Source organism: Tiliqua scincoides, chromosome 2 (genome assembly GCF_035046505.1).
Source record: "Tiliqua scincoides isolate rTilSci1 chromosome 2, rTilSci1.hap2, whole genome shotgun sequence".
Taxonomy (NCBI): Eukaryota; Metazoa; Chordata; class Lepidosauria; order Squamata; family Scincidae; genus Tiliqua; species Tiliqua scincoides.
The window spans coordinates 78,667,101-78,685,141 of record NC_089822.1 but is presented as its reverse complement, the minus strand read 5'-3'; the positions used below and the strand labels follow the sequence as shown (position 1 = coordinate 78,685,141).

Sequence of the window (18,041 nt, the reverse complement as noted above, 5' to 3'; positions counted from 1 at the left end):
TGAACCATGAACTTATTTAATTATAAAAACATCAGTACAGTAAAAGCGATTACATTACATGTGAAACTCATAAGACCTCATAATTTAAATACCTCAGAATACAATGGAGAGTGGCAGATGTAGAAAAATATGTCCAGTACCAAAAAGAAATACAGGGAGCAGAAACATATCCCCATTTATAGTTGCCTAATCTCTCACAGGGAGGAAAAAAACAAACAGACAGCTCCCCTCCTTGAAGGGGCAATGTAGGTCAATGGGCCTGAAATCCCCATTAGTCCTGCAGTACTAGGTTAATATTATGAAGGCTGGCAGAAATAAAATTTCAGATAGAAAGTGAGCAAGATTCTCTAGGAAGGGCACCTAGAAGGCAAATATGGTAACATCTTTAAATGCAGAAATGATGCTGCCCTTACATTTTGTTATCCAATTCTTAACATGATCTGCACTTTTGGGTGCCTTCATCTGAATAGTTGGTAAGATTAAAGAAAGCAAATAACCAAAACACACACAGGGCATACTATTGGGGAGGAGAGGAGACGACACATTATGACTGCTGCTTAACAGCAATATTTGATGCTACATGTTCCAACAGCTACTGAGACAGATGACAAGCAGATCTTTCTTCCAAGGCCTTAGTTGAAAATCCCTGGGTCAACATAAGGATAAGCAAGAAACTCTCCTAATTGGTTGCCCTCTGCATCATAATGGAGCATCTGGAAACAGACATCACAGAAGAAAGAGGGGTCCTGAGGAGCAAGGCTGTCATTGTTGGTCACCCATCTACAGAATTCAAGACAAAAACATTTAACATTTCAATGACGTTTTTCAATTTTGTTCATGACTCAATTTTTGTTGGGTCGCAAAACTGACAGGGCAGATAAGTCTGTGTGCATCAAGGGTTAAACAAGCTACGATTTGGGGGGGGGAGAGCGCTACTGCCCAAACACCATTATAGCCCCACCGCTTCACATTTATAAATCAGGCAGGGGCCTCTAAAATGTTTGGGAGATAATGTTCTAATCGGTACATCACACTGCTTTTCAAGCAATTATGTATATCAACTAACAACTCTTGACTTGGTTTACAACCCTATTTAAAATCAGAAGGCCTGTAGGTCCTACAGCGCATAAGTTTTTCACAGTTTGATAATCATATTTGAATTCACGCACTCACTGGCAAATTAAAAGTCTAGGACCCATTATCTACTATCAACCTCCCTGAAATAGAGGGTACAAAAAAAAATGAAAAATGAAAACCACTATTGTAACTCTCCCAAAGACTGCATGGTCTGAAATTCTCACCATCAACTTCAGTAAACTTGCTCCCACACCCAATAGCCTCCCTCCTTAAGTCGCCAGTCGTTAATTAAGTGCTTGGTGACTTTTCCTCTAACCTATACCATTTACATCTGCCAGATCCTAAGACAAAAATAAATTTAATTTATATGCTGTTATATGCAGATTTTCAGGAATCCAAACCCCATATAAATAGACAGGTGCCTGTACAGGCAAACGCAGTTTTAAAAGGAACAGTGATAGTTGATCAAGTGCATGAATCTGGTCACTCACCTGGCTGTGTACATTTTGCATACAAAGCATTTCTTGGTCCAGAGCCAATGCTTCTTGGTTAGCAAAGGATAGAAGCTCCTATCCAGACAATCATCTCTATGAATAAGCCTTGAAAAAATAAAAAAATGAATAAGTACACAATAAAAGAGCACAAGACTCAACTGACAGGTATGCAGAGTTATGAACATGAGTTAGGTGACAACATAAATTACAGAGTGCAATGCTAGGGGGGAAAAAGATACATATCATGCCCATTATAGCAGAATTAAATATCCACCTTGAAAAGAAAAAGGTAACTTAATGGCGTATGTAACTGGTCTAGTTTAAATAGTGCTCTCCAGCAAGTGAAACAAGCTAGGAGCCAGTTTGTCTCCACTTACAAAATCATAAACTACAAAGAGAGTCCCAATGGATCGAATGTTCTTATACTGCTGGGTTCTCCTCTCCCTCACCACAGAAACACATAGGATCTGAAGGAGGGTGGATGAAGTCCCAAGAAGATTTTCTCCTCCACACCTGGGAATCCTCATTGATCCACATTAGATCTGTGGTAGCAACTACATCCCACTGCCACATCATCACAAACAGATGTATCAAGGACAACTCAACTGCTTTGGTCTGTGTGTGTAGTTTTGGAATAGGTAGAGATGTCCTGTTTTCTCTCTCTTCTAACAGACTGTCTATTAAACTGTGGAAAAATGCTCCAGTTTTTGCATGTACTGATACTCCTATGCAACAGTGAACAATACAAAATTGCGTACAAGAAACTGCACTTCCAATGTGAGACGCATGTGTTAATACTGGATGGATACACGCTACAGTAGAGGAACCCAAGTCGAAAGAGTGGAAGAAGCCCTGCCAATGAATAGAGATTTACCTGATATCTGTGATAATAACAAGGTGCTCGCAGTCTCCTTGGTGGCAGTAGAGGTATGGGAAGCCAATTTTGATGTTCAAGTCATTAAAAGTGTAGTCTTCCATTCTGACAGCCTGAAGGTTTGCATAGCCTCTATCACGAGATTCTGCCCACTCAATAATTGTCCTGAAATTATTGGTGTCAATACTATCAGTACTTCCTTAAATTCATTATGCTCTCGTTGATCAATGGGAAAGAACCAACAAAGTGTCAAGAAGCAGGTATCAAAACTGTATTTGGAACGTACACTGGCTCCCATAATTACATGTTATGGACCACTGTGTTTGTGCTTTTGTGCAGTTGCAGCACATCCTTCAGTGGTCCTTTCATGTAAGCATGTTAGTGCTGGGCTGGCAAGAACCAGACATTTCAACTTAAGTGTGTTTTGATTTTAAATACCGACTCTAGAACCCAAATAGGGGACTTAGTGTACTTGTGTCAATGGTTAAAGGTATTTTGTTTCAAGACTGAAGATGGCAGCATGTTCTCAAGTTCTAAAATAAGTCCAGTAACATGATCTACTATGAGAACAGTACATGGACTAGGTGAAAAGAGGATGTTATCATGGCAAGAGTGCTGCAGTTTTCATAGGAAAATAGCCAGTATTACACACAGAGCCCTAGGATTCCACCAGCCTTTCTGATCTCCATGACAACAAATCCTTGTCTACCTTTAAGCAAATCTGAAATCCTTGATTTCAGAAGGTGGCATCCTGGTCAAGACAACTACTGCAAGGCACCCACTGGTATGTCTACATCATTCCACATAAGCAGACACTATGAACAAAACATGGGCAGGGGGAAATTTGCAAGAGAGAATTGATGAGCAAGAGAATGGTGCTTCCATCTTCCCCAACTGCCCAAGTCTCAAACACAAATCCTCCTGGTCATTTTCTTTTTTAAAAAGTGTTATTACCCACTCCCACCAGGCTCAGAAGCGAGCCATGTTGAGGAAAGACAGTCTTGGGAGTTGGATCCTCCTCTGCAGATAACTCCTTACCACCCCCATTGTGCCAAAATAGCATCGAGTCCTGCCCAAGATTGGTGACATTCCAACTGCTGGTATCTTCTACCAGCATGGCACCCCTGCAAAGCACTGCTTCCCTGCTAAAGAGCCCTTCAGCCCCATCAAGATGGGAATTTGCAAATGTGAATGCCTTACCTGCTTAAGTCTCTGCACTCTGAGTGCCTTGTGTCATCGTAAAAAGTGCCTTCGAAATAAAAGAAAGCAGATTTGTAGAGATCCTGGGTAAGAGGGAAGAAATAGAGAAAAAGCATTAGTCTCAACTAATGTCTCCTAAGAGACAACGTTTTTCCTCATGTCCAGTATAAATTCCCAAAAATCAACCAAGATCAGCATGTTAGCAGTGCCTCCAATGAGTCAAATTTGAACACACAACTGGTACATTTTCCATATTTTTTCCTCTCTCTTCTCTACCTATTCATTGAGATTGTTGGCACTGACAGCGGCTGTTCTCCCCAATTACAGATATTATGGGAATCCCTTCAGAGATCCACCACAGCTGAGCATGCTCTGCAACTCTGGCACAAAGGATCCTGGGACAGATCCTTTAGATTAAGCTACAACCACCAGTAGTTCACATTCTCAGGCTAAGACTCCATTTTGGGATACTGTTCAAAGAGAGAAGTAGACCATGTCAGCCAGTTAACATCTCCTACATCTAGCTTCAGTGGCAAGGGTGAATCCAAGAAACTCTACCACTGAGGACACATTTCAGTCTCAGTTAGGAATGTAGAAAGCTGCTGTATCATGAATCAGACCATACATTCCTCTAACACAGTACTGTCAACAGACCGTTTTACATGGTTTCAGACTGGGGACTCTCCCGGCCAATTCTGGAGATCCTAGGGATTCAACGAAAGACCTTCTGCAAGCAAAATGTGTGCTGTACCATTCAGCTAAGCCCCTTCCCCTAAAGGCCAACAAAACAAACAAAGATCAAGCAACCTCTAGCCATGAGAATGCCTGCCCCAATCCAGCCTCTATGACATCCCAAAGTTTGGCAAAGCAAATCTTACATTTTCTATTTCCCTATTTAACTATTCATTTAGACTCATGGGTCTTTAGTAATGGGAGTGGGCAGAGGGAATTGGCTGTGTATGCATGACATCAGCCATAATCCAGACAAAAAACATAGCCAGTAAAACGCTTAAAAACTTGCAAAGTGAAAAAGATTGGTGCAAATATTATAAATTAAAAACATTTTATTGGATCTTATTAATATTCTATATTTGTTATTGTTGCTCATTACTTTATGTATCATTTCTTGTTAGGTTATTCCAAATAACCTAATGTTTGGGTTCTTCATTTTTTTTTAAATTACCAGTGTTTTGATCAAGGTGTGGCAGATGGCCCTGGACCTTAGGGTCACGGTGAATACATGCTGCCCTGCCTGGCCAACTCTACGGAAAGCAAGGGTGCCTGGAGGGGGTAGTGCGTCAGTGGGCCAGACAGGGTACGCAGCTCCCTGGCTCTTCAAAACTGACATGGATTGGGGAAGGAAGGTTCAGACCAAAACAGAGATCAGGAGTCAGCAGCAACAGAAGTTTCTCCCTGGCTGCAGGACAACCGCGGGGCAAGTTACCTACTCAAGAGCACTGCTGCTGCACCTGGTGTCAGTTGCAAAGGTAGTACATTCCCCCTCCCAAAAAGACTGAAAAGCCCTGGTATATATGGTAGCACCCCAGTTTGCATTTTACCCTCCCAACAATCTCCAGGCCAATTAGGCTCAGTTTCCTGGCTTAGGATGCTGAATCCAAATTTGCTGCTGGAGATGTGCAAAACCTCCTGACAAAAGAACGTTCCAAAATTTTTTAAAAAGACTGCTGATGGCCCACTAAGCAGAGAGCTGTAGACAAGATCTTAGGTTGCCTTAAAAAAACACTTTTATAATTCCCACCGCTGATGGAAAAAAGTATCAGAGTGCATTTACTTCCTACACTGAATGATCGTTTGTGGTAAAGATGGTGGATTTTTTGTTTCTTTTTTAACACTGAAAGAAGCTATCCTCTTCCACTTTCAAAAAAGACACCTTCCTAGAGGTTTGTCAATCTGGTCCATTAAAAGACAAAAAGTAAGTTAATTAAAAATGAAGAAGTTAAGCAATAATGATGAAAGGACTTTTAAAATGCTGCAGCTTCTATTCCCCCCCCCCCTTTTCCTTTCATCCCACTTACTTAGGAATGTATTAGGTATATCTGGAAGAAATGCTTCTAATTTCAAACATCATTTACAAGTTACCTTGCATTGCATGCTATACACAGGTCCAAGTAAGGCAAACAACATAAACTAAGTTTATCCAGAAATGGAGAATAACTGAAATGTTCTAGAATGCTAAATATATCATCAAAACCCAATGAACTTTTTCATTGATCTCAATTGCTATATTATTTAGAATTATCATTTAGAACAGGAACCTCCAAACCCTAGTCCACAGGCTGAATGCAACAACCTGCCCAGTTGCTGCGGTAGTGAAGCCTTACTGTTCCACACCAGTCTCTACTTTTCACAGCCGGTCTTCGTTGCAACTTGCACTGGGCAGCTGCTTCCCCCCCCAGAAATCGGAACACAGAACCTGCTGAGGCTATTGGCAGTGAAAATGGCTGCCTGGTGCAAGTTAAGACAAAGATCAGTTGCGAAAAGTAGAGGCTGCGGCACAAGAACGGTAAGGCTTTGTCGCCACTGCACCTGGACAGATTATCTGGGGATGCATCAGGCCAAGGTTTGGGGACGGCTGATTTAGAAAATTTAATATACCACTTTTCAGCAACAACAGAAGTGTTCACAAAGCAGTTCACAACTGAAATGAGAAAATGTCCCACACAGCCAGACAGTCTTGAAGATACAAGGGAGACACCAGCGAACAGCCAATGGGAGGGAAACTGTTCTTCCCTTGCTTCATATAAGAGAGGGTCACCACATTGTAGGGGGTTCCTTTCATTTCCTTGGTTTCCTCTTTTTTACTCACAACCTACAATATATTCATGTAAGACGGAGGTCAACCTAGAACGGTGATTCCCAACCTTTAAGAGCTCGCATATCACCAAGGCAAAAATTGAAATCATTGTGGACCACAAGCAACCCTCTGCACACAAAAAATACGATTAAATTTGGTAGTCCATGAAGAAGTGCTTGATGAGACACTGGAAGTGCCAGCTGTGTCTGCAAACTTTCTGCTCTCCACCCTCTCTGGTGGTCCGTGGGAAAGTGGCTTACCAAGTGAGCATTTTCCCACAGATTACTAGAAAGAGAAGTGAATGGACTGCTCACAGCTGCAGCTGACACTTCAGTGCTGGCTGCAAGCAGTCTGTTCTCTGCCCTTTTCAGTTGTCCAAGGGGGAGCACTCGCCTGGCAAGAAACTTGAAGTGCCAGCTGCGGGTGTCCGATCTCCACCCTCTCTGGTGGTCCATGGGGGAGCACTTTCTCAGTGAGATGCTGGAAGTGATAGAAGGCGATTATCTTTTTTTCTGAGACCTTACAGACCACTTCTCAGGGTTTCGCGGATCACCTGGTCCATGGACCACAGATTGGGAATCACTGGCCTAGCAAATCAGCATTCACGCTAAAATTGAGTTTTAATGACTTCAAACAAGACAAACACAACAATGTATTATCTACAATATGCAATGAAAAATACTGCAGCTTCTCTGTATCTCAAAAAGGGGAAAATAATTTAAACAGATGCAGAAACGTGCTTCTGGTTCTATTAGAACTATTCACCGCAGTTTGTTTATTGAGCAAGTGAAAAAGTAGCACTTGTTCTCATATAGTTTCCCCAGGAGAAGTGAAGCACATTTTCAGATTAGCAATTCCAACTAAAATGTGGTCTAGCCAAATGTCTGCTGAATTAAACACTATTTTTAAAAACACCGGTGATTATATTCCTATTAAAAACTAAAATGACAATACCTTGCTGATATGTTCTGGTGCTTGGTCAGGGTGGTTGCTGAACTCCCCACCAATTTGTAGGTCACTGACACAGGAAATGGAATCTCTCACCGTGGTAAGTTTTTGACTTCCAAGAACTAACATGGTCTGATATGGCTTCCGGAACTTATGCTGCAAAGAGAGTGAGGATCAACCACAAACAGAGCCAGCACATTTCTATTAACATGTACAACTACTTTACTACTCAGTAGTAATTCCCCAGCCCTAGAGCTTTTATGCTGCAAAGAAGAAGGCTTCTCTCCCCCCCACCACTAAGTTTCTAGACAAATCTCATGCAAGATGCACAACAGGGCCTTCCTCAGCTAGCACAGAGCAAGAGAACTACTGCTTGTTTGAAATTATACAATCAGTGTGTTGCATTCAGAAACTCCCCCCCCCCCCTGAAAACTTTAGGCATGTTCAACAACCATTGAGCCTGTTGCAGTGGCAGGTGATCCTCCAGCTAGATTCCTCCTTAAAAGGTCTCACCTCCCTCAAGCATGCTCCCTCCTTTAAAACAGAATATGTTCTGACCCTGTGCCAGAGGCTCACCTGCCCCCAGTCCTGCTACAGAGAATGCAGGGGAAGGATGCCAGGCACTTCCAAGCAGAGAATTTCACTGCTACCTGCTGTATCCCTCTGGAAGCTGCTCTGCCCTTCCCTCATCCCCATCAAGTGCTTACCACCTTTATTTTTATTATTTTTTAAGCTGTTTATTAAGCTCTTGGCGGCTAGGGCTACAATGAATGGAGTACAGCTCATCAGTTATTTACTTGCTTATTCCGCATCTAATTTTTCTCTAAGAGTAAACTCTTCCAACTTCACACAATTTCACACAACACCACCACAATTGCTCAGCCAGCATTACCAAGACAAGAACAATTATTGGTTAACAGAGAAACTAGATGAAACTTCAAATGTCTGTCATCCAAAGTATTTTAATTACAACATTTTGGAAAGCCAAGATGAGAGAGTCACTAACCTTCTGAAATATAACTGGATAGAAAAAATTGATGGTTAAAAGAAGTTCTCCCTCTTCCACTAAGTTGTCTGGATGCTGGGGCCTCTTTCCAATCATATGAGACTCCTAACAAAGCAAGACATTAGAACATTTTTACAATACTTAATGCATGCTTCTCCAATAATCAGAGCTCAAAAACCACTTGCTACACATGTATTCCTTTATTTAACTAACTTCACATTCAACAACTTGCAGAGGGTATAATTCACATTAAGTGGTTGTCCATAAGAAAAGGTGAAGCCAAAAGGCCATGATTAGAAGATGTCCAAATGAAAAACAGATTATTAGGACAATGTTCTCTAATTGCATTAAGATTTATTTATTTAAAAGATTTATACCCTGCCATTCTCCTGATAAGGGCAATCAAGGTAGCTTACAGAATTAAAATCAATAATAAAACATTAAAAACAATTAAAATGGTTAAAATAAGACAAGCCCCAATGAACCACATAAAGCAGTTAAAAATTACATTTGATTAAAATGCCATCATGTCAGCTATTGAACACCATCTTAAATAAAAAGGACTTACGGCCCCCCAGAAAGGTCTCCAAGGAAGGAGCCATTCTTAATTCCAGGATGAAGCAAATCCACTGTCAGAGTGCCACCACCAAGAAGGCCCTGTTCCTCGCCACCATCCCCCTCACCTCCTTCAACAGCAGCAGCATGGTTAAAAGGGCCCCCTTGGATGACCTCAGAGGATGAGTCAGGTTATATGGAAATAGGCAGTTCCTCAAATACCCTGGTTATGAGCCAGAAAGGGCTTTAAAGTTAAAACTAGCACTTGAATTGTTCCTGGAAATCAATCAGCAGCCAGTGTAGCTGATGAAGCAGCAACCTGACTGAAACAAACTGATGAGCCCCCACAACCACAGGGATGGCCACATTCTGCACTAATTGCAGTTTCAGGACAGTCTTCAAAGGCAACCCCAGAAAGAGCATATAGTAGTAATCTAGATGCCATTAAGGTATTTGTCACTGTGGCCAAGTCTGACCAATTCAGCTATGGTTGCAGCTGTCAGATCAGTAGAAATTGAGCAAATGCTCCCCTCACCACTGCTGCCACCTGGGAACCCAGGAACAACTACGCACCCAGGAGAACCTTTAAGCTGCGGACCTGGTCCTTTAGAAGTAGCATAACCTCATTCAGAGCAAAGCAATAGTTTAAACCCTGCATCATGGACTGCCGGACCAGGAGAACTTCTATCCTATCAGGATTAATTCCAGCTTGTTTGCCCACATCCAGCTCCCAACTGCCTCCAGGCAATGATTCAGGACCTTGACTGCCCCCTTGGAATCATGTGGAAAGGAAAGAGTTGAGTGTCATCAGCATATTGATGGCTCCCTAATCCAAATGTTTGGATGACCTCTCCCAGTGACTTCATATTAAACAGTATGGGGATAGAATTGAAGCTTGCAAAAACCCATATCTCAAAGGCCAGGTTTCCAAGCAAATATCCCCCAGCACCAGCTTCTAGGAATGGAAGAAAGGAAGGAGTGGAACCACCCTAATATGGTGCCTCCAAGCCCCAACCCACCCAACTGTCCCAGAAGGATACCAATGTCAATGGTGTAAACGCTGCAGAAAGGTCCAGCAGGACTAACAAGGACACACTCCCCCATCCAGTCCCTGGCACAGATCATCCACCAAGGCAACCAAGGCTATCTCCACTCCAAAACCTGGCCTGAAGCCAGAATGGAACGGATCTAGATAATCAGCTTCCTCCAAGACCCTCTGGAGCTGAAATGCCACTACCCACTCAATCACATGGGTCAAAAACTGAGACTAGCTGGAAGTTGTCCAAAATAGTGGGATCCAGGTAGGGAGATGCGAAGCTGGGGTGAGGTTACCACTTAATCTCTGCTATACTGTTCTGGAACAGACAGCAAGCTGGATGAGATAGGGAATGGTTCTGATGAATTTGTCTTCATTGAGTACTAGTGCACCCAGATACAAATCAAGAATTTCTGAAGCAAATACTGTATGTTCGGAACCGAAATAAACAGTAGCACAGGTGACTTGTTTGGCTTTGTAGGCTGTCTCATCTTTATAAATATTTCTTACAGTTTTAACATATTTTCCGCCAAAATAGTCCAATGATGCTATTCTATCTGTAAAGTTAAAAAAGGTCCAATATCTAGGCCCGACCAAGTCCATCTAGCTTACATCATTTCATGATTAAGACCCAAGTTATCCTGTGTAATTGTTCCATTTTTTTAAGCATGCATGGAATTGGACATCCTTAACAGTCCTGATGTATAGAAATGAGCAACCTCTAAAAAAAAATGTGTTTGCACTTAACATTTTTCTTTTTAAATTAGCAAGTGGAATCAATACAATGGCTCTAGGACTCCAAAAAGCTTTATACCATACCCTTTGCATGGATTATTTGAGCTAAGGAAATATGCAGGTTTTTCAAACATCATCTCTCCAGGACAGCCAAACCTAAGACAAACACAATAACTTTGTGTAAAGGTGTTTCATAGGACAAAGTCTCTACGTGAATGGGGAAATTTGCTAGGTGGAGAAATTGGCTCCAAGCCCTAAGAGAGGCTGAACCCAGGAACGTGGGATCCTGGGAATAGATCTAATCTTACTTAGCAACCAGACCAAGATAATGAGCTGCTATGGCCAACCACACCCTGTAATTAGCCATGTCAACTCCTTTCTTTCAAGATCCTGGGTGCTGCCTTGGTTTCTAAATAGTAGAATATCATGTCCGGAGATTACAGAGAGCAAGAAGAGGTTTCTTTTGCACCTCCTCTGAAAGACACCCAAAAGCAAGGTGCCAAACTCATTTCATACAGAGGACGGAATAACATTCATGGCATTTAATGAAAGCCAGAAGTGATGTCATTAGGCAGATGATGATCAGCAATAAGCATCTTTTTCTCACTTAGGAACTTGTTAGCTGCAAATGAAAGAAAATACACAAATCCTGAACATATTTTCAAGATACGGGAGAGCCCAGTTATCAGGCAGGCTGCCTTTTAGCAGCACCATTTCCGCTGAAGTGTCACTTCACAGCTCAGTAGCTGAGAGATGCTCCCTGCATGATAGCTGGGCTTTCCCAGTGCACACACAGCTTCTCTCTTTCTTACGCCTCTTGGTCTGCCTCTTTCCCCATACCAATTCTTGCCTTCCAAGATGTCTTTCTGTCTCTCCCTCCCAGCACCTCAGCAGAGGCAGTGCTACTGAAAGGAAGGCACTGGGATAGCCCAATTATCACGTGGGCCACGCTTTCAGCAGTGACACCTTAGTGCTGCTGAAAGGGTGACCCGCATGCTAACTGGGCTCTCCCAACACCACTCTTTCATCAGGGCCACTTCTCCTAAACCAGGGGTGTCAAACATAAGGCCAGATGCAGCCCCTGGAAACTTTTTATCTGGCCCTCAGGCTTTCAGCTGTTGAGCAGTGCTGAGCAACACTGAAACAGCAGCCCACATGAAAATTGGGCTTTCCCATATTGTGAAATATGATCAAGATTTGCGTATTTTCTCTTCTGTCATTTGCAGTTATGAAGTTCTACGTGAGAGCAAGGTGCTGATTTCTGGCCATCAGCTGCTTGATGATGTCACTTTCTGCTTGATGACATCATTTCTGGCCCTCAGCAGGCACCCTGAATGCTACCTTCGGCCCTCTGTATGAAACGAGTTTGACACCCTTGTCCTAAACCGTTACTTCACAATTCAGCAGCTGATGGTGGTGGTACTGGGAGAGTCCAATTATCACGGGGCTTCACTGAGATAAAGACCAGATAAAGGGCTTCACTGAGCCATATCCATCCCACAGGCCTTATAATCGACACCTCTGCCCTAAAGTTGCAATATTCTGAACATATTTACTAGGGACCAAATCCTACTGAATAGAGTGGGACTTACATCTGAGTAAATATGTACATTGTATGACAACAAACAAACCTTGCTGCAGTAGAACATTAATACTAACATTAGAAGAAAACAAAATGTGGAGATTTTTTTGGAATTCACAAGATCATAGATTGGAATGCACAGAGAACAACAACTTGATAAGGAATGTGCTTAGCTGTTTCCATGTAAACACATGCAGCAGCACTGTCCACAACTGTTCAAAAGCCAGTGCATTGTAACTGATGGGGTTTGAACTGGCAATGTACCAAGAAAGATCTTGGGGGTCACAATGGATAACTCCATGAAAATGTCAAGCCAAAAGGCAAAGTCTGTGGATCAGGATTATTAGGAAAAGGACCGAAAATAAAATAACCAGTATCATAATACCTTGATACAAGTGTATGGTGTGGCTGCATTTAGAATGCTACGTAAAATCCTGGTTACCTCTTTTCAAAAAGCATAACATAGAGCTGGAAAAAGGTGCAACCAATTGAACAAGGGTTTGAAGCACCTTCTTGAAAAGAAAATGCTAAAGGATTCAATGCTTTTTAGTTTAGAAAGAAGGACAAATAAAAGCTCTATTAATACATTTGGAAAGTATGGTTAAAACACACACAATCAACACAGTGTACTTGTGTGCTCAGAAGACCTACCACCACAAGACAGACTTACCCTCAATGGATCTGTCTAACCTCTTATAATCAATCTAAGTTTATCTGTAACTATTAGTCATGCTGGTTGAATGGATCTACTACAGTGGTTCTCAAACTGGTGGGTTGCAACCCACCAGTTGGTGTAAAGGTTCCCCTGTCCCTTTAAGGGGTAGGGGAAGGGGAGAGGCAGGGAAATGATCCCCAGGATCATGTCCATATGGAGAGGCGAGAGGGGGTGCTTTACACTGACATTATATAGGCAGGGCTGCAGCAGGCTGCAGGAGGTAGACCTCCACAGCGCTCCCCAAAGCTTGGAACATTCACTAAAAGCGAGTGCAAAGCACTTCCGTTTTGCAGGAGGTGCTTTGTGTCCGCTTTTAGTGAATGTTCCAAGCCTTGGGGAGTGCTGCAGAAGGCTGCGTAAGGCTCCCCACACCTCCTGCAGCTTGCTGCAGCCCTGCCTACATATCAGTCAAAAGCACCCCCCCCTCGCATCCCCTTAGCGACACAAACTTGGAGATCATGTAACTGCCCTAGCCCCTCCCCCGCAAGAACTTACTGAGGGAGTAAAGTTCCCTCAAAGTTTGAGAACCACTGATCTAACAGGTTCAAAGACAGCATGCCACTCATAACCACATTTGGGGGAGGGGGGGGAAGGAAGAGACCTTCAGGCCCAGCTCATGGGCTTCCTAGAAGCATCTGTCAAGCCCCTATGGTAAACAGAATGCTGGACCATATGGACCTCCAGTCTGATCCAATAGATCTTACATTCTAAATGGACAGTGCACTATACTTGAACCAGGGAGATCCAAGGTCAAATTGCTGCTCATCTCAGCAAGTTCACTTTCTCATAGCTTTGCTGGGAGGATAAAATGGAACAGACCTGACATATACCATCTTGTCCCTGGAGCAAGGGTAAGGTACAATAAAAAAATTTGCATATACATAATGTGTGAAAACAGCCTTGTGTTTCAGAGTCATGCTTAGCAACAAAAAATGCAAGAGTCAGCTACACTTGCTTCATATCTTAAACCAACTCAGGGTAGGGTGAACTCTTCCCACTGGGAGTAAGCTGCACAGTTCCCAAGAGTGCAGTCTGCTTCAACGGCAATCAACACATTCCCACTGGCATGGTACCCATTCTGTACTTTAAGCTCAGGATATTTAACAATTATTTTGTACTCCGATTAGCTTCCCCATCATCTTGAGAGCATAGGCTAGGATCAAGGGAACTTACCATCTCATAAAGAAACGTTTCTTGTCTACATGCACGATCTATAATTATTCTTTCTTCTCTCCTCTTCAGAGCCTTCTTCCTAATTCTATAGAATAGGGAGAGTGAGAAGGGGAGAGAAAAGGTGAAAACATGAGCCAAAATGTACTATGCAAAATTCAGTGCCAAGGTTAATGCAGGACCTAGAAATGAAACAGAAATGCAAATATATTCAATGAGAACACATCTCACTGAACCAAATGCCTCGGGAAAGGGGCATCTGAAACAAGACAAGAAAATGGGTGGCTTCTTGGAACCTATTTTTTTTACGGTATGAATTTTCTTTAGGCAACAGAAAATATAGAGATGTAACATTCCTGGAAATGTTGAAGCCACAGAGGGACTCTTTAAACATGACCCCAACAGGAGCCATTTTCCCATGAACAGCTCCTATGCAGATGAGATCACATGTGGATGTCAAACTAGGTGCACAGGAGAACAATCATTTGCGTCTCAACCTCAAGAGGCACTATGTGCCGATTCTTGACCAGGACCTATGCAGTTGCCTCCCACTCACCCATGACTGACGCATGGGTGAGCATGACTGAAGCATGGGAGAATGCAGCTGTTTCTGTCCTAGCAAAACATGCTTCAGTCCAAGCAAAACATGCTTCACAGCTGCAGCACAATTAAAGTACAGATCAGGATTGTTATTAGACCAAAATTACACATACCCAAGAGTTACTAAGCGAGTGTCTTCAGGTATAACCTCTGTATCCTCTTTGTCAGAGCTCTTCAAGGCATCAGCACTAGGAACAAACACACATTCCAGTGGTTGCATTTCAGATGTTAAGTTGTCATGTAAAACACTTAGCAAGAGCACTTCATCAAGAAATAATTGTGTGGTTGTGCAGAAAACAAACCCAAGAAGCTGCCCTGAAAATGTCTTCGTGATTACAGGCTAGATATGTGGCTACACCACAGACTTTCTTTGTTAAAAACACAGATGCTTCATTTACTCTAAGGGTGTCTATGGCCGATTTCTCACCTACGGCCTAGTTCTCACAAAAAGAAAGTGAGGACGCTTTTCCAAGTGGACCAGGTCAAACCAGGCTGCCATGAACACAGGAAACTACCTTATATGAGGCCAGACTATTGGTCCATCTTGTTTTGTATTGTGGACACTGAATGGCAGTGACTCTTCAGAGAACAGTCTTTCCCAGACCTACCTGGAGATACCAGAGACTGAATCTGGGACCTTTTGCATGCAAAGCAGATGCATCAATATTATGAACCTGCACCTGCAATCTGAAGTAATATAGCCAAGAAACAGAGTTTTGTTTATTCTAGAGCAGTGGATCCCAAACTGATGGGTTGTGATCCACCAGCCTGGGAAGCACTGGCCAATGTGCCTTTAAGGGGCAGGGAGGGGGTTTTCTACTTACTTGCAGTCAGCTCTCTAGTCCTGGGGTGCCCTCCACAGGGCTCCCTGTGCCTGCAAAACTGTAAAAAAGAAAAAAAAACCAGGTACTTCTAGTTTGATCATGAAAACCAGAAGTGACCTTTTTTTTTTTTTACAGTTTTGAAGGTATGGGGAGCCCTGTGGAGGTGTCCCTGCACCCCCCAGGCTGCAGCGCCAACTGCAAGTAAGAAGAAGACCCCCCTCCCGTCTCCAGCAGCAGCGTGACCTTGGGGATCACACTGCTGTCTTCCCCTCTCTCCTGCAACAACTTACAGTGTTCCCTACTCCCTTATAGGACTTTGGGAAGCACTGTTCTAGAGCATAATCCTTTGTGTTTAGAAGCACATGTGAACTCTTACTTGGGAATAAGCACCATCTAACTCAACAGGGCTGTCTTCTGTGTAAACATGCATAGGCTTGGTCTGTTGGCCAGAGACGTCGAAATTCCTGCTAACAGCTTCCTCCCCCCCCCCCCCCACAAAAGATCATCATGTGAAAAATAATTTGTGAGAACAAGGCCTACATGTGATGAGAAATAAAGGTGCTGCCACTGAAGACAGCATCCTTCCACCTGGCTCTCAAGATCTGTACTCCAACATCATCACCTTGGTCTTTCCCTTACCCCATATCATTGGCTGCTGCAGAAAGCAGAGGAGCATACACTGTGGCACTAACAGAGAGGAAGAGGCACACATCATTTCCAGCAGCAGTTCTGGCTTGTCTGGCGACTGAAACCTCTAATGACTTTTAGACTCTAGGGCATTTCTGTGGCATGCATTACAGTTTTTGCCACACAAAACATGCTACATATGCAACAAACAGTCTTGTCACATATCACATAAATTTGCTGTCAAAGACCATCAGCATAGTTGTATGCCTGGAAGGGGTGCATCCACATTCCACTGCAGTTTCATGGCAGACCTGGAAGACTCTCCTTTATGCCAGTGACTGTCTCCTCCACCCAAAGTCCTATCATGAAATTGCAGGGGTGCTTAACCAGAGATTAAAAAAAGAACATTTTAAGAGATGCTTAAAATAGCTTTTTTTAAAAATGCATTCCTAGGAACCAGCCAGGGTATGCCTGGCTGGTTCCCCTGGCTGGAAAGGGGTGAGTCAGGAGAGCCCTGGGCAAGATGGCAAAGAGATTTTCCTAAGAAAACCAAGGGGCCATCTCCAGGGAAGTTGCCACCTACGAACATGAAACCCATGCCAGATCAAATGAAAGATTTCTGCCTGATCCAGATGCACTTTACTTCCTTTTAATTCTACTTCAGTCTTATTTGGAAGGCTGCACATCTGTGCACACCCTCGGACTCGGTGTATCATTTTTCCTGAGGAAATGCAGGTATGCACTGCAGAACATAGGCTTAGGATTGCAGTTTTACAACTGGAGTCTTATGCACGCTTACTCAGAAAGAAGCGCCACTGAATTCAGTGGGAGGCAGGCCACCATCCTATACACACTGACCTGGGAGTAAGTCCCCCTAGACTCCCTGGGACTTACTTCCGAGTAGACATGCCGAGGAGTGCATTGCTATTCCCAAGTAAGCGTGCACAGGACTGCAGGCTTAACCAGCTGGGCACTCGGTGCGCAGCCTGGCACGGGCTTCCTCAGCAGCTACCTGCACACAGCCCTCAGCTCGGCAGCAACCTCCGGCGGGCAGCTGAAGTCCTGGGCCACCGCAGCATCATCGTCCACCGGCAGCGCCTGCTGCAGAGAGAGGTCCTCCTGGCCCAGCGCCTCCCTCCACAGAGCCCCGAAGGCGCCCACGTGCAGCGCGCGACTGTACAAGTCCTCCGTCCCGTACTGTGGAACGTTGTCCTGAGACCCCCCGCCGCTCCCAGCCATCTTCACCACGCTCTAAAGCAGCCGCAAAACACTCCGGGCCAGGGCTGCGCGGTGGGTTGTGGGATTTGTAGTTCCTGCTTCTTCTGCTCTTGGGAAGCCCAGCACTGCAAGGAAGTGGCTGCCTTCACAGACCTTCTTTACTAGGGCAGTGCAGTGGCTCTCAAACTTTGGAGCGCCTGGACCCACTTTTCCAGAGGACACTCTTTCAGGACCCACCTCGGTTTAGCAGACTTTGTAAAAAGGAGATCTTGAAAGAAATAATGTTTTATTTATAAGTATTAAAAGTAAGACTTTAGCAGCCCAATCCTGTCCACACTTTCCTGGGAGTAAGCCCCATTGACTCAAATGGGACTGACTTCTGAGTAGGCATGCATAGGCTTGGGCTGTAAAATAGGAGATCTAGAAAGAAATATTTTATATATTTATTTATAAGTAATAATGACCAGAAAAAAAGATGTTCAAACATTTATCTCCCTATATTTATGCATACTTGCAAACTGCAGGAGCTGAGCTCTTTGCAGGATAACAATTAATTCTTATTATT

The 18,041-nt window shown here is 43.5% G+C and overlaps 1 protein-coding gene across 1 annotated transcript; it reads right to left on the bottom strand.

Annotated features, from left to right (window-relative positions):
- On the bottom strand, window positions 1-17,499 carry SNAPC3 (small nuclear RNA activating complex polypeptide 3). The gene is made up of 9 exons (XM_066616661.1): window positions 17,271-17,499; window positions 14,921-14,995; window positions 14,211-14,295; window positions 8,415-8,519; window positions 7,415-7,564; window positions 3,646-3,728; window positions 2,446-2,610; window positions 1,569-1,676; window positions 1-780 (listed from the first exon to the last, which is right to left on the bottom strand). The coding sequence occupies exons 1-9, from the start codon at window positions 17,495-17,497 to the stop codon at window positions 633-635; spliced, it is 1,146 nt and encodes a 381-aa protein (XP_066472758.1). The 5' UTR covers window positions 17,498-17,499; the 3' UTR covers window positions 1-632.
- Between the last annotated feature and the right edge of the window lie 542 nt (window positions 17,500-18,041).